This window comes from Anomaloglossus baeobatrachus, chromosome 5 (genome assembly GCF_048569485.1).
Source record: "Anomaloglossus baeobatrachus isolate aAnoBae1 chromosome 5, aAnoBae1.hap1, whole genome shotgun sequence".
NCBI classification, from domain to species: domain Eukaryota; kingdom Metazoa; phylum Chordata; class Amphibia; order Anura; family Aromobatidae; genus Anomaloglossus; species Anomaloglossus baeobatrachus.
Genome location: NC_134357.1, coordinates 477178597 through 477194963, shown reverse-complemented (window position 1 = coordinate 477194963; position 16367 = coordinate 477178597). Strand labels below are relative to the sequence as shown.

At 40.0% G+C, this 16367-nt stretch overlaps 1 protein-coding gene across 1 annotated transcript in view; it reads right to left on the bottom strand.

The window, feature by feature from the left end:
- Nucleotides 1–15074, bottom strand: part of LOC142310360 (uncharacterized) — a 66212-nt gene extending 51138 nt beyond the window's left edge. The window contains exons 1-2 of the mRNA XM_075347878.1: nucleotides 14489–15074; nucleotides 6234–6306 (exon numbers count right to left, since the gene is read on the bottom strand). Of these exons, the coding sequence (XP_075203993.1) occupies nucleotides 6234–6297 (64 nt within the window). The 5' untranslated portion in view covers nucleotides 6298–6306; nucleotides 14489–15074. The remainder of the gene's footprint in view (nucleotides 1–6233; nucleotides 6307–14488) is intronic.
- Nucleotides 15075–16367: the final 1293 nt, after the last annotated feature.

Below are 16367 nucleotides of genomic sequence, written 5' to 3'. Positions count from 1 at the left end.
ACTGGCTTTGCGAAGTTTGTTATAGACCTCCTGGAATTCACATTAACACACAATTTCTTTACTTTCAAAGAATTTTTCTACCTACAGCTCCAGGGAACAGCGGTGGGGGCGGCTTGCGCCCCACTGTACGCTAATCTTTTCCTGGGGCTGTGGGAGAGAGAATTATTCCTTTCTGAGAGTGATTTACCAATGGACCGGGTCATATTGTGGACCCGGTACATTGATTACATCTTTCTAATCTGGAAGGGCAGTGCAGCTGAGTTAAAAGATTTCTTTGAAAAACTGAATCTGAATCATTATAACCTCCATCTAACATATAAATATGATTCTAAAGAAATAGATTTCGTAGATGTGTTGGTAAAACGCGACCAGAGTAATCAACTCCAAACAGACATGTTTAGTAAACAAACGGCGGTGAACTCTTTGCTCCATGCCACCTCATCACATCCTGTGCAAATGTTCAAAAGTATCCCCACAGGACAATTCTTACGTTTGAGAAGAGTTTGCTCCACTAATTCCGATTTTATAAAACAAGCGGATTTGATGAAGAAAAAGTTTTCTGAACGGGGATATAGTAAGAGAAATGTCAACCTGGCGTATTCTAGAGCAATTGACAGTGATAGACAATCACTGCTATACAAAAAGCAAAACAAACGATAAAGAACAAGTCCGATTGGTGACAACATTTCACTCACAGTGGAGTGAAATGAAAAAATGCATGGAAAAACACTGGCCTATTCTTCTATCGGATTCGACGTTGAGACAGTATCTATCATCATATGTCAGTGTTACGGCCAGACGCAGTAGGAACCTGAGGGATATGCTGGTATTTAGTCATTACCAACCAACGAAAAAAACCCTCTTTAATCTTCAGATCCGCCCTAACTGGGGTTGTGTGCCATGTGGAAGATGTGTGGCATGCTCAAGTGTTGAGCGCGCCACGAACTTTTCAGATTCTAGTGGATCAATAACATACACTATCACACATCCCATCACATGTACAACAGTTGCAGTAATCTATTATGCTACCTGCCCGTGTGGTAAAATTTATGTGGGCCTTACCACCCGTGCCCTGAAAGTTCGGGTTAGAGAACACGTCCAGGATATCATCGCGGCTGAAAAAGAGGAAGATGTTGAATCACTGAAGACTATTCCTAAACATTTTAAAAAGTTCCATCAGTGTGATTCAACTTTATTACGAGTTTGTGGCATTGACCACATTACCACAAACATACAGGGGGGTAATGTGGCAAAGAAATTGTCACAGTGCGAAAGTCGGTGGATTTGGACCTTGAATACAGTTCACCCCAAAGGTCTCAACGAGACTAAGTTTTGCACCATTCCTATGAATCTTAGGTGTTCTTTTACTAATTTTGTTAATTGTGTATCTTTTTTAACTAATTTTTTGTCTCATCTTTCTGATCATAGTCATATTTTGGCAGAGCTATTATATATTTCTACTTGACTAATTTAATCTGTTTTTAATCCGTTTTTAACCTGTTTTTAATCTTATTTATCTTTTGCTTTTCCTTTATAGATTAATATCATATACACATGTATATGTGTGCAATTATGAATCATCTCTTTTATACAGTTTTTCCGGTGTTTTTCAATTCAAGATGGAAACAACTTGCTTCGGATCCTGTGATTATTGTACAAGTACCAAAGCATCTGACTAGCTAGTGTATCAGTCATTTTCATGTATGTTTGAGATAGTTTTTGTAATTATGTGTTTCAATCTATGTAAATTCACTCCACATTGTATTTATTGCACTTATGTTTGTTTTATTTATTTATTTTCTCACCAACATTTGGATATATCCACTTATACGTAATTATTTATATATTAATATTACTCCTTACATGAGTTATATATATATATTTCATCAATTTATCATCTTTTCACTTTTCATATCACATACACATTTCACATTATCATATACTTTTAGCACATACATTTTTGTAATAATTTTTTATAATAATTCATTACTAATATTTCACTCCTATTGGATATCTGCTGATGTATTTTTTTGCACATTTTTTTTAAAAAAACAAATTTTTTTCACCTAATATATATTAATACACAGATTTTGTAATACTAATCTAATGAATTTTTATGAATTTTTTACTTATTATAGCTACTATTTTTATCTATATATGGATGCACATATATACCCTGATTATATATATACAGTTAGGTCCAGAAATATTTGGACAGTGACACAAGTTTTGTTATTTTAGCTGTTTACAAAAACATGTTCAGAAATACAATTATATATATAATATGGGCTGAAAGTGCACACTCCCAGCTGCAATATGAGAGTTTTCACATCCATATCGGAGAAAGGGTTTAGGAATCATAGCTCTGTAATGCATAGCCTCCTCTTTTTCAAGGGACCAAAAGTAATTGGACAAGGGACTCTAAGGGCTGCAATTAACTCTGAAGGCGTCTCCCTCGTTAACCTGTAATCAATGAAGTAGTTAAAAGGTCTGGGGTTGATTACAGGTGTGTGGTTTTGCATTTGGAAGCTGTTGCTGTGACCAGACAACATGCGGTCTAAGGAACTCTCAATTGAGGTTAAGCAGAACATCCTGAGGCTGAAAAAAAAGAAAAAAATCCATCAGAGAGATAGCAGACATGCTTGGAGTAGCAAAATCAACAGTCGGGTACATTCTGAGAAAAAAGGAATTGACTGGTGAGCTTGGGAACTCAAAAAGGCCTGGGCGTCCACGGATGACAACAGTGGTGGATGATCGCCGCATACTTTCTTTGGTGAAGAAGAACCCGTTCACAACATCAACTGAAGTCCAGAACACTCTCAGTGAAGTAGGTGTATCTGTCTCTAAGTCAACAGTAAAGAGAAGACTCCATGAAAGTAAATACAAAGGGTTCACATCTAGATGCAAACCATTCATCAATTCCAAAAATAGACAGGCCAGAGTTAAATTTGCTGAAAAACACCTCATGAAGCCAGCTCAGTTCTGGAAAAGTATTCTATGGACAGATGAGACAAAGATCAACCTGTACCAGAATGATGGGAAGAAAAAAGTTTGGAGAAGAAAGGGAACGGCACATGATCCAAGGCACACCACATCCTCTGTAAAACATACATATACTACATACATAAAACAAATATATACTAATTTATATTTTTGAATTAATTGGAATTATTGCTCATTATTTAATAGGGATCTCTGGTGAAGTCTTTATTGCTATAATGAATATATCTGATGAATATGATCATCTAAAGTTGAACTCTATTGAATACTATGACATTTATGAAAAATACTGTTTAAATTGCCCACACTTACTTCGTGACATGTGAAAAGCTCTATACTCTGATTTCTTTACTCTTCGTATCTCAGATTAGAGCGCATGCGTTGTCTCTGGGCAGTGTGCTGTCAGGGGGTCGCATCTTTATCATCGCGGTGGACTGGAGTCCTTCCCTCCTGCGTCATATGTGTCACGTGGTCTGACCACGTGAGGCCGTAACTCATAGGGGATGGTCTCTGTTACTCCGTGGTGATGACGCACTTCTCCGTCCGTGCCCTGCATCGGTATGCACAGCGCATTCGCCAATTAATAAGATCTGATTGGCTATGACCCTATTTTTATGGGCTTACCCTGCCGGCATGACGCCACGCCCCCCTGATGAAGGCTTGCGCCGAACCGTGCGTAGGTGGGATCTGGCGCCATTCCAGCGGTGAGTAAAGTAGTCTGTGGTTTATTTATTTGCAATTTTTTTGTGCTATCTTGGTTTTTCACCTGTCACGGGGTCTTAACTTCCCTGACTTATATGTTTATCTTACTGTGACTAGGTGATATTCCTTGTAGGCTTTATGCATGTTATTACGTTCTTTTTAAACCGACCCGTTCTCTCCTCTGCTCTAGTACGCCATCTTGTGCACTTTACCTGTTACTACACCTAATCTTGTCTTTTAAAAAATTTTCACAATAAAGATTACTACTTTTATATTTTGTTTCTGATTCTTTTTTGTTTGAATTGGTTTTTATGAAATAATTTAGGTAGCAAGATGTTAAAAAATTATTTTCTGAAAAACAACTCATCCACACATTTTTTTAAATGATGTTGATTCATATCTGGTTTAAAATAATGGAAAGTGTCTCTTTAAAGAAATTAATTTATCCTTGAGGAAAGAAGTAATGCGTTATGTGGGGTCAGAAATATATGTTTCTCAGCTTAAATTAAAGTAAACTTATATGGACACCTTTTGGGGGCAATTTTTAGCAGGCTAAAAAAAAATCATTATTTTGCAATTTCATTAAAAATTATATTATGCAGTCTATTGTTGAGTGTAGCATGAGTTAACTGAAAATCAGTCAGAGAGTTTGTCTTCATTCTTCTGAGCTTTTCTCAGCTGATTTCTGAACACATTAAAGTTAAAGGGAACCTATCATGCCCCTTATGCGCTCTAACCTACAAGCAGGGTGATGGCCTAGTAACCCCTTCCTACCCATCCCTGTGTTGTAATATTGCATAATAGTAATGTATAAAAAAGTTTTATTACTTACATGTTCCCTATGTAAATAGGAGACGGTCTAGTCCCCTGGACGTTTGCATACTTTCCGTGGTATCATGCCCCTGTGGGCATGATACCATTGATTTACAGTACAGACCAAATGTTTGGACACACCTTCTCATCTCTAGAACAACTGTTAAGAGGAGGCTTTGTGCAGCAGGCCTTCATGGTAAAATCGCTGCTAGGAAACCACTGCTAAGGACAGGCAACAAGTAGAAGAGACTTGTTTGGGCTAAAGAACACAAGGAATGGACATTAGACCAGTGGAAATCTGTGCTTTGGTCTGATAAGGCCAAATTTGAGATCTTTGGATCCAACCACCGTGTCTTTGTAAAAAAGGTGAACAGATGGACTCTACATGGCTGGTTCCCACCGTGAAGCATGGAGGAGGAGGTGTGATGGTGTGGGGGTGCTTTGCTGGTGACATTGTTGGGGACTTATTAAAAATTGAAGGCATACAGAACCAGCATGCCTACCACAGCATCTTGCAGCAGCGTGCTATTCCAACTGGTTTGCGTTTAGTTGGACCATCATTTATTTTTCAACAGGACAATGACCCCAAACACACCTCCAGGCTGTGTGAGGGCTATTTGACTAAGAAGGAGAGTGATGGGGTGCTATGCCAGATGACCTGGCCTCCACAGTCACCAGACCTGAACCCAATCGAGATGGTTTGGGGTGAGCTGCTCCGCAGAGTGAAGGCAAAAGGGCCAACAAGTGCTAAGCATCTCTGGGAACTCCTTCAAGACTGTTGGAAAACCATTTCCGGTGACTACCTCTTGAAGCTCAACAAGAGAATGCCAAGAGTGTGCAAAGTAGTAATGAAAGCAAAAGGTGGCTACTTTGAAGAACCTAGAATAGAAGACATATTTTCAGTTGTTTGACTCTTTTTTAAGTATTTAATTCCACATATTTTAATTCATAGTTTTGATGCCTTCAATGTGAATCTACAATTTTCAGAGTCTTGAAAATAAAAAAAACTCTTTGAATGAGAACCTGTGTCCAAACGTTTGGTCGGTACTGTACATGAGCGACGTGTGCTTGTGAAGTAACACAATATGAAGGTTGTGGGAATGGCAAGGCAACAGAGGTGAAAGCAACCATTGCTTTGATGACACGCATTCCTTAGCATGTTAGCTTGCCCACAGGGGCGTGCTAACATGCTAAGGGGGCCGACTAGCCAAGGGAAGTAATGCCCTTGTGACTAGTCCCTGGTCTCATTAGCATATTATAAAGGATCATTAGAAATACTTTTTTTAAAGATCTCTTTATCTATGCCAGTGTATACAGGGATAGTAAGGCAGGGATTAGCAATATGCATCCAGAACTGCTCATGTTTCTGGGTACATATTGCACCTGACAGGTTCCCTTTAAATATATCACTTGTTGGGCATGGAATTGCAACTTCAATGGAACAGAGTTGCAATAGGAAATACAACACTGTGTGGGCAAGATTCTGTTTTATAAATGAATCAGCCACATTTTTTTTAAAACAAAAATCACGAGTAACCCCTTTAAGTTCTGCTGGTAATTAACCAGAACTTACTTATTATAAATTGTCAGAATAACTTTCATTGTCCATCATAATCTATGAAATAATGAGTATCCTTGTTTTTTGTGCTCCAAAAATGATGCTTAAATTAACGGTAAAAGTGACGATCAACTTCGAAAACTATTAGCATAGCACTCACCTTCACCAGGAACAAGGATGATTATAGTCAAGACTGGGACCAACGAGCTCAAAAACATTCTCATATCTTCTCCCTGTAGACAACCCATAATAATAATAATAATAATAATAATAATAATAATCTTTATTTCTATAGCGCCAACATATTCCGCAGCGCTTTACAATTCAGGAGGCTCATATACATATACATATCATATACATGAACATATACAAACAAGTAACAATTATAGAAGATACAATATTTAAAGGGAAAAATGGCAACCCTGCTCGTGAGAGCTTACAATCTACAATGAGGTGGGGGGAGGGGCAAGGTACAAGTGCTTATTTACAATGACAATCCAGCCATCTCATGGGGGATAGATAATGGCTTCCTGGACCAGTTGGCCAGAGCCTTGAGATGCATTTGGGTGCCATGGAGTTTGATGTGGGGTTATGTTCTGAGACGTTGTAGAGGGATTAGGTGAAATTAGTTTGGCTAGGGAGTGTGATAGGCCGCCCTAAAAAGAAGCGTTTTTAGGGAGCGTCTGAAGCTGAGTAAGTTGTGATTCGTCCTAACTTCTTGGGGTAGAGTGTTCCAGAGGTTTGGTGCAGCTCGGAAGAAGTCTTGGATTCGGGAGTGGGAGGTTCGAATTAGTGTGGATGTTAGTCGAAAGTCACCCATAAGGATTAGTGCTCATGTCATAAAGATAAGCAGATTATTTAGCCATAACAGTGCCATCGTGTAGAAATATGCTCAAAACAGAGCCTATTGCCCTCCTTCACCCTACTAGGCGGTTTCTACAATATTTCTTAACAGGGGTAATAATTATCATAGGAGAAAGTTCAATCAAATATGAAAAAGTCTATAATTTTGCTCCTTTTTATTAATACGTCTGCAGCACAACTTGCTCCAGCAGAATATCTTCCTCACAGTTTTTTCTTTAATAAACAATAAACAGCAATCTATGACTTTTGACTAAGTCTTACCTCTGGGCTTTTCCTTAATTTTATCTCTTGGATTCAGATATTAAAGGGAACCTGTCCCCAGATTTGGCCCCTATAAGCTGCGGTCACCACCAGTGAGCCCTTAAATTCAACATTCTAGAATACTGTATATAAGAGCCCAGGCTGTGCTGTATAATGTAAAAAACACTTTTATAATACTCACCTAGGGGGCAGATCGGTCCGATAGGTGTCACTGCTCTCCGGTCTGGTGCCTCCTCCATCTTCTGTGATCTCCGTCCTCCTGCCCAGCCCCGTGCATGGCGTGTCCAGCATCATTCACAGAAAGGACAGAGCAAAGTACTTTAATGCGCAGGCGCGAGAAAAGGTCTAAGATGGCCTGCGCATGCGTACTACAGTACTTTAATCTGCCTTTAGCCAGGCAGATCAAAGTGCGCCTGCGCAGGAGCGCAAAGGAGGCCTGACTGTGAATTATGCCAGACGCGTCATGCACGGGGCTTGGCAGGATGATGGAGATTGCAGAAGATGAAGGAAGCACCTAACCGGAGACCAGCGACACCCATTGGACCGATCCACCCCTTAGGTGAATATTATAAGTGTTTTTAACGTTCTGCAGTGCGACCTTGGCTCTTATAAACTGTTTTCTAGAGTGCTGTATATAAGAGCTCACTGGTGGTGGCCACGGCTTATAGTCGCCAAATCTGTTGACAGGTTCCCTTTAATACAATGATACTCACCTCCTGTCGATAGGTGATAACTTGTAAACATTGTTGGTCCAACAGAAGGGACCCACATCAATCGAAAGTAGATGGTTCTGAAATACTCAGTTATAATAAAGCTGAGGACCAACAATCGACTTTGGAATATTATTTCCAGCAGTCCTGAAAACAGTTTTATTTTTTATTAAAACATTTCATAACTCTATTCTTATCATCAGTGGCCTAGTTATGAGATAGTTAATAGCTTTCTAAGTGTGGAATAACCCTTTAACTGCCACTCTTATTGGCTGTTGTTAAGTATGTGTTAAGATTAAGTTGGAAATTATTCAAAGGGCCAGTAATGTAGGTGGACTGGGGGGGTCCATATTCCTTAAATATTTTATTTAGTAGCACAAGCACAACACTTATAGTCAAGAAAAGAACATGCAATCTATACAAGTTGTAAGATGGTCGCTGGAAATATCCTGGGGGGAGATATGTTCCACAAAGGTTGATGGCCTCAGTGATGTAGACCTGGAAGTCGGCTACAGCATGTTAGATGCAGAGATGGTTAATAGGCAAGGGTTGCTGGGTTGTGACCAGTCATAGAGATGGGTGGGATGGCTGTTCACATATTTCCACCCTAGGATGTGGTCCAGGAGTTAAAAGGGTGACCTTAGGATTCAGGCAGATTCTCTACGTGTATGGAGGTGTGCAGAATTCCATCAGAATGCTTGAGCTAAAAAAGCGGTGGACCCCGTAGAAGTATATGGATTGATAGGTACTGTTTGTTTCTTTATGCCTGATAAAGGCTGTTTTGAGTTTATTGTTTGACTGCTTTATGAAGCCTAAATAAGTCAGCTAAAGTTTAAACAAAACCTGTTTCTTGTGATTACCTTGATCTGCAGCCGAGTGAGCTAAATCTCCACAATATCCTTAGGCTTTGTGCACACTGAGTGTACACTGTTTGCAGAGTTTTTGGAGCAGAATCTTCAAGTTTATTAGGAGGATTTTAAGAGTTTTCACTCCAAAACCTACACAAAAACCTCCGTGTGCACATCCCCCCGAGTGCACAACTTTCCACTATGTGCTAAACAATTTGCATTTGTTGTAGTGGCGGAATAGGAAACCACAAGGACTTGGTATACTTTCGTAAGGGACACTCCCTATCTGAGGCAACTGTCAGGACGGTTATAAAATGTTAGAATATATTACACCTACACGTTTTTATCAGAGAATAAAAATAAAAATGCTCACATCTGCAATCGGAATTTGTAGTTCCTCAAAATCATTTTTAGAATTATTTTCAGTTTTGTCCATTTCCTTCCACTTTCCGAGAAAAAATAGAGATTCTAGAATTATTGAGGAGAACAAAATGCCGAAAACAATCCCTAGATTGTCATTTAGACTATCGCACTTCCACATGAGTCTATAGGTCTATTATATTTTAATAATTGTGCTTATGATTCTACTTCATATCACAGATGTAGAGTAGGGAGCGTGGATTTCATGCTAATGATGGGGCCATATCTGATACTCTTTCACTTGTAACAAAAAAATTAAAACTGTACTTGACAAATGTTTTTTTAAAAAATGTTATATACTGTATTAGGTACCGTACTTTTCTTTTTATAAGATGCACCGGATGATAAGATGCAACCCAAATGTAGAGAAAAAAAGGGGGGGAAATATGGGGTCTGTTTTATAATCCGTTGGTGTCTTACCGGGGGGGGCAGCGGTTTTGGATCAGGGTCATAGGAGGCAAGGGCGGTGCTAGAGTAGGGTGATGCTGCGGGCGGTGCAGTGGGTGTCCCAGATGCTTGCTGCGGGCACTGTGAGGCAGGAGGAAAATCCAGAACTCTGTATGGAGATCAATGGGCAGAAGACGGCGCATGCGCAGATAAGATCTTGAGCCGAAAGCTCCATCTGCGTATGCGCCGACTGAGCGCCATTATTTGAAGCCCACACCGATGACATTTTCAGAATAGCGGCCCCTGGACAGCCCACAGCACAGCCCACAGCACAGCCTGCAGCACAGCCCACATCACAGCGTCCGCGCCCCACAGCATTTCCTGTGACCCTTCTCCACCTCCCCCAGTAAGTTACACTCAGATTATAAGATGCACCCCTCATTTTCCTCATAAATTTTTGGAAGGAAACGTGTGTCTTATATACCAAAAACTACAGTAAATGATTTTCAAAAATACTGAAATCGGGTGACATTGGGGTGTTAGGGGTACTTTACACGCTGCGACATCGCTAGCATCGGCTAGCAATGTCCAGCGTGATAGTACCCGCCCCCGTCGCACATGCGATATGTGGTGATTGCTGCTGTAGCGAACATTATCGCTACAGCAGCTTTACACGCACATACCTGCTCGGCGACGTCGCTGTGACTGCTGAACAATCCCTCCTTCAAGGGGGAGGTGCGTTCGGCGTCACAGCAACGTCACCGCAACATCACTAATCGGCCGGCCAATAGAAACGGAGGGGCGGAGATGAGTGGGACATAACATCCTGCCCACCTTCTCCCTTCCGCATTGGCGTCGGGACGCAGGTAAGGAGATGTTGGTCGTTCCTGCGGGTTTACACACAGCGATGTGTGCTGCTGCAGGAGCGACAAACAACATTGTACCTGCGGTCGACCCGACATTATGGAAATGAACGACGTTACACAGATCAGCGATATTGTACGCTTCTGTGCTCGTTTATTATTCCCTCTAGGATTTACATGTTGCGAGGTCGTTACCGGCGCCGGATGTGCGTCACTAACGACGTGACCCCGACGATATATTGGCAGCGATCGCGCAACGTGTAAAGTACCCCTTAGTTGTGTTATAGCTGCCTGTGAGAGATCAGAATCCATTTTGTCCTTCAAGTCTCCATTTTATGCTTCAAATCCATTAAGTAGCACCTTCACACTACAACTTTCCTATGCATTTCCCAATTGTTCCTAATTTCCCGAGGAACTGGATGGATCTGAAACCCAAACAAATCTCTGCGCAGTCGCAATCGTGGAACACATATTGTATAATCAATGCTTGCTATTTGATACAAAACCTTGCCTTTTTTCTCCAACAAGGACAAAGGTCAACATAAACCCTGCTTACATTCCAGCAGTGATTGGAGTTTATTCCGATTGCTGCTGTTTAACTTTTTATATCATGCTGTCAATTTATGACGGCGGCATTTACATGGCATGATCCCGGTGGAGCAACAATTCAGGCACATACTGTATCTCCCTTACTCCCCCCATGGTTATAGACATGCATGCCCCTTCCTTCAACATGATCATGGATTGCCATCTTACTTCACTTAAGCTTCGTTGGTGACTATAATTTTTTACTATACACTGCAATGCTAAAGCAGTTTATAGGTGATCAGTCTTTTTTTTGTTGCCATACCCTTGCAAATATGCAACAAAATATCAAATGTTATGTTCATACAGCTACTCATAAAGGGCAAATGTAATACACTATAAAACTGCCAGTTCCTGTACAGACTAGAGATCCTAACCCTGCAGTCCCAGTTCCTGTACAGACTAGAGACCCTAACCCTGCAGTCCCTAGTGCTTCCTGCGGGAGTTGGAATAACCCTGACCACAGACTAAACCATGGCAATTAAGGCCTATGTTGCCTTATAAGCCATGGAGCACTTCACATTCCTCTTAAGGAGCCAGAGGGCGGAGCAGAGTGAACATTACCCATAGAAGGGAAGGTGTGCTGAAGTAGGAAGTGATCCTAAAGTGAGTAGGTCAAACAATAAAATGCAAAATACCAGAAGGGGTGAAAATTTGCGAAAGAATATGCTGCATACATATTGACAACAAACAAGAGAAAGGTGCAAAGTGGAGATCATAAATTTCAGAGAGACATATACTAGCTGATCTTCCACTGACTGTCAGAAACTAACAGCAATATGACTGGACATCAAAATGAGAATATCACCAGCAGGAAATACTAGCAGGGGGAAAGTATTTAAAGCCGCACCCGAAAGGTGATGGGGCAGTCAAACGAGTAAATGAATACACCTGTTACCCTAATAGAACCAAAGCACCTATAACAGAAACTAAATACTCGAAGAAAAGGTGAATGTACTGTATTCTGGCGGACAGAGAAACTGAGCATAGACTCAAGAGTTTTAATCCAGACCAATGACATCAGATTGTCTTATGTATCAATGAGAATAGACTGTCTGGACCACAATGTGTGTGAACTAGGTGCTAGCTTAAAAAACACATAACTATAGTAAAGTGAAAAAGCTGCACACTAAACACTATATTATAAGGAAATATTGGTAAAGCATAACTGCTATAGGAATATTAGAACAATGAAAAATACATTTGGCTAACTGGAAAGAATGGAAAACATGAAAAATGAAAATTGCATAACTGCTAAGGATATTTGAAATAGAAGAGACATTTAGCAAATGTATTGATCAATGCAATTGTGCCAGAATACCACGACAAGGTAATCTCTTATTATTCAGGAACCTAACCGTAAATGCCTCTCTATGTGCGACTAAAAATCTGGAGGTCTGGGCAGATAGGCTCCTGGCCATATAGAGTGGTGAACAGAGCATACCAGATGGGCGGGTTTCTCAGACAGTTATAGTTATGTGTTTTTTAAGATAGCATCTACTTTACACACATTTGTGTTCCAGACAGTCTTTTCTCATGAGTATTCAGTTATTTCTGTCTGTGAACCCCACCTGTCTGCTATGCTTTGTTCACCAATCTATATAGCCAGGAGCCTATCTGCCCAGACCTGCAGATTTTTAGTCGCACATAGAGAAGCATTTACGGTTAGGTTCCCGAATAATAAGAGATTACCTTGTCGTAGTATTTGGGCACAATTGCATTGATCAATACATTTGCTAAATATCTCTTCTATTTCAAATATCCTTAGCAGTTATGCAATTTTCATTTTTCATGTTTTCCTTTTTGTCCAGTTAGCCAAATGTATTTTTCATTGTTCTAATATTCCTATAGCGGTTATGCTTTACCAATATTTCCCTATAATATTGTGTTTAGTGTACAGCTTTTTCACTTTACTGCCTTATGCATCAAAGCATCAACTGTCTATGCAAAACAAAAACCCTCACCCAGCTCCACTGAGAGAAAATAAAGATATGCTTCTCAGAAAGTGGTCACACAAATCAAAATATATATTTTGAGACAGTATAAAATATAAAAGAAACTATCCAACCCCATCGCACTTTCCCCCCCCCCCAAAAAAAATGGAGAATGGCATTTTCTTTTTTGGATTTTGTTACCCAGTTTTTCTGTACAATATATACTAAAACAAATGAAATTATTCAAAACTACTACTTGTCCTACAAAAAACAATGCTCTCAAATGGCTGCAGTAACAAAAAAATAGAAAAATTGAGAGGAATTTAGATTGTGAGCCCTATGGGGGACAGTGATACTCATGTCTGTAAAGCTCTATGGAAATTAACGGCACAATATATGAGCAAGTAACATAATAAAGAAATACCCCACAAAACTCTAACAAATGTGTGTTTCCAAATCTGCTGTGGCTAAGAATATTCATTTTTGTTGCTCCCTTTAATGCTATTTTTATTCATACATTTTTTTTACCTTTTTGAGGTCACCTAATATGAAAAGATAAAGCAATATTATTACACTGGGTTTGGTAACCAGCCCTCTCCTTGTTTTGCCCTATTTCGAGGGTTTTGGGTGCGTTGATGATCTTTTTTCTTTATAGGTGTTACCGATGTTCAAATGATAAAGAAAAATTATCTCACTTTCCATTTGTGGTCAAAAAACATTTAATTCCTTCCATATGGCAAAATTGCCCAAACAAAGAGTTTATTTGTTTGTTTTTGAGACCAAATAATTTGAGCCGGTCAAAGATTGGCGTTGATTTGAACATAATTATTCAATTTAAGGTTACGTTGACACTGAGGGTTTTTTGGTCAGTTTTCGGGTCAGAAACTTTGCAAGTCTCCAATAAACATTGGACTTTTGAACTCTGTGATTTTTTTAGCGTTTCTGCTCCAAAAACTTAAGAAAAAGACAAATCCTAATAGTCTACTCAACAAACAATTGTGGAGTTCGCAACTGAATGCATTTGTTTCTGTTTCACTCACCTCTACAGAGAATTTAATTTTTAAAAACATTTTTCAAACACTGGATAAATGTCTGCACCAGATTGAAGCACTTCTATCAACAATGGCTAAAGTTACTCTTTTACGATGATTTCTGGATTGGCTCACATTTCCATAACAACTGTTGGGTGTGATATCCCCAAAATTCACTATCTATGCTACCCAGACCTGGTCAGACTCAAAAGGACAGAATTGGACAAAAAGTGAACAGACAAAAACTGTTGATAACATTATGATAGACTCTACAGTCTCAATGTAAAATTCGTATCGGGGTCCCAGGAAACTGGATTATTGCCTGTTTTTGTGTGAAAGAAGGAATAGTAAGACTCTTGCTAGCCCAGGATCCACTATAACTATACACCTGGAAATAGCACATCGAAGGGTGTTTTATTTGATTTTAAATAGGACTTCCAGGTTTAGAAATATATATCAATCTATCTATATATATATACATATATATAAGTAAATGAGTAGTCTACTCTTACCCAACAGTTAGATGTCCAGAGAGTTCTTTTCCTTCAGTACACAGACCCAGATGGTGAAAGTTTAAGAACAATACATTTTCATTTCCTTTTTTAAACTTTTTGAAACTTCCTCTTTTGAAAGTTACGATGTAGGTTGTATACCAATAGCAGCCGTGCATAAAAACCGCAGACACCAGACTGTGCAGCTGTGATAGACCCTTTGAGAGTCAATTCATTCACATCCGTGTAGTGCCCATACAATGTTTCTATATTCTACTCAGATGCAAATCGAATGTTCCTTTTTTCGCTTTGGGGTCTCAACAGGACCCCAGATCGTAATAAAAAGGAGTGTAAAAAAAATAATACCTTGCTGTTTACCTATCCCACACTAATGCAGTCCACTGTCCGGTACTGCGCTCTGCCTGGCCTCTTGTTTGCTTTAGCGAACGATGACGTGGTAACATCCAGGCCAGTACCTATCCTCTCTTTCTTCACTTCAGAAACTGGGCGATGCCATGTGTTTGTTGCAGGCAACGAGTGGCAGCGATGCGACAGTCCTGCATAATTCCTGGGACTTTTGGTGATGCTCAGTCAGGGAGCTATGGCATTTGTTACTGTTTAAATTGCTCCTTTCTGTGAGCCCTAGACGAGGCTGTCTTCTGTTTAAACTCCTGAAGCTAAAACGTCCACTGCCAGTTAATTTATTTACTATGGTTCTGTCTTGTGCTTTTAGTTCCTGCTTAGTTTATTTGTATATTAGGAGGAGAAACATGGTGGGGTAATATCGTGCAAAACAAATAGGCTATATTAAAGATGTTAAGAATGATTGCTAAACAAACAGTAATAGCATATAACTAGAAGGATGTATAAGGTGACCTGCGATACTAAAACAGTGCAGTACAAAGTAACATAGTGGTTAATAACATAATGCATTAGCCAGAAAGCGAGAGAGCCACAGGTGCGCCAATATTGACCCCCACAACCTCGACGTACATTTCGTGGGTGGAAGACCTGCTTCTTCTTAGAAGACAGTGCCAGTTACCCATCGAGCGGCCTGTGTGCCCTCGTATGAAAACCTCTTCCTGAGGGGTTTGTTTGATGAATAGGGTGTGGGGGCCGTGCACCATGTGCAGTGCTAGATGCGCTACATTGATGATTTACTTATTTTTTGGTCGGGTACGGCGGAGAAGCTTGGACTATTTATGAGGAAATTAAATATGAACAACATTAATATAAAGTTGACCTATGTATATAGCTGTGAATAGGCTGATTTCCTTGACATCAGTGTGGAAGTGAATATGAAAGGGGCGGTCCAGACTGATGTCTTTAGGAAATCGACCTCGGTCAATTCACTATTATATGCTACCTCATCCCACAGCCTATTTACAATCAGAGCTCTCCCAGTTGAACAATTCCTTAGGATGAGGCGGATCTTTTCCACTGAGACCACCTTCAAAAAACAGGCTGCAGATTTTCAGGTGAGATTTGAGGAAATAGCCAACACTGTATATGGAATGGCTACAATAGAGCTAGCAGGACCACTCGGGACCAACTTTTACAATGCTTAATAAATGGAAGGATGGTGGTGGGAATCTGAGATATAGCTCAACATTCAATTATGAATAGAAGAACATGCTATCAGTGTTATTTAAACACTGGGCGATGCTAAAATCTGACCCAATTTTGGGGAAAGCTCTCCCAGATGCCCCGTGCTTGACACCAAGAATATCCAGGAACCTCAGAGATTTATTGGATAAGACCATTATATTCCTGATATACCAAAACTGTTTAGCTCAACAGGTCCTAGACATGGCTGCTTTCCTTGTGGCAACTGCTTGGCATGCTCAAACATTTCCCATGGCTTTGGCTTTGATAGGCTGCTGCAACCAGACACTACAGG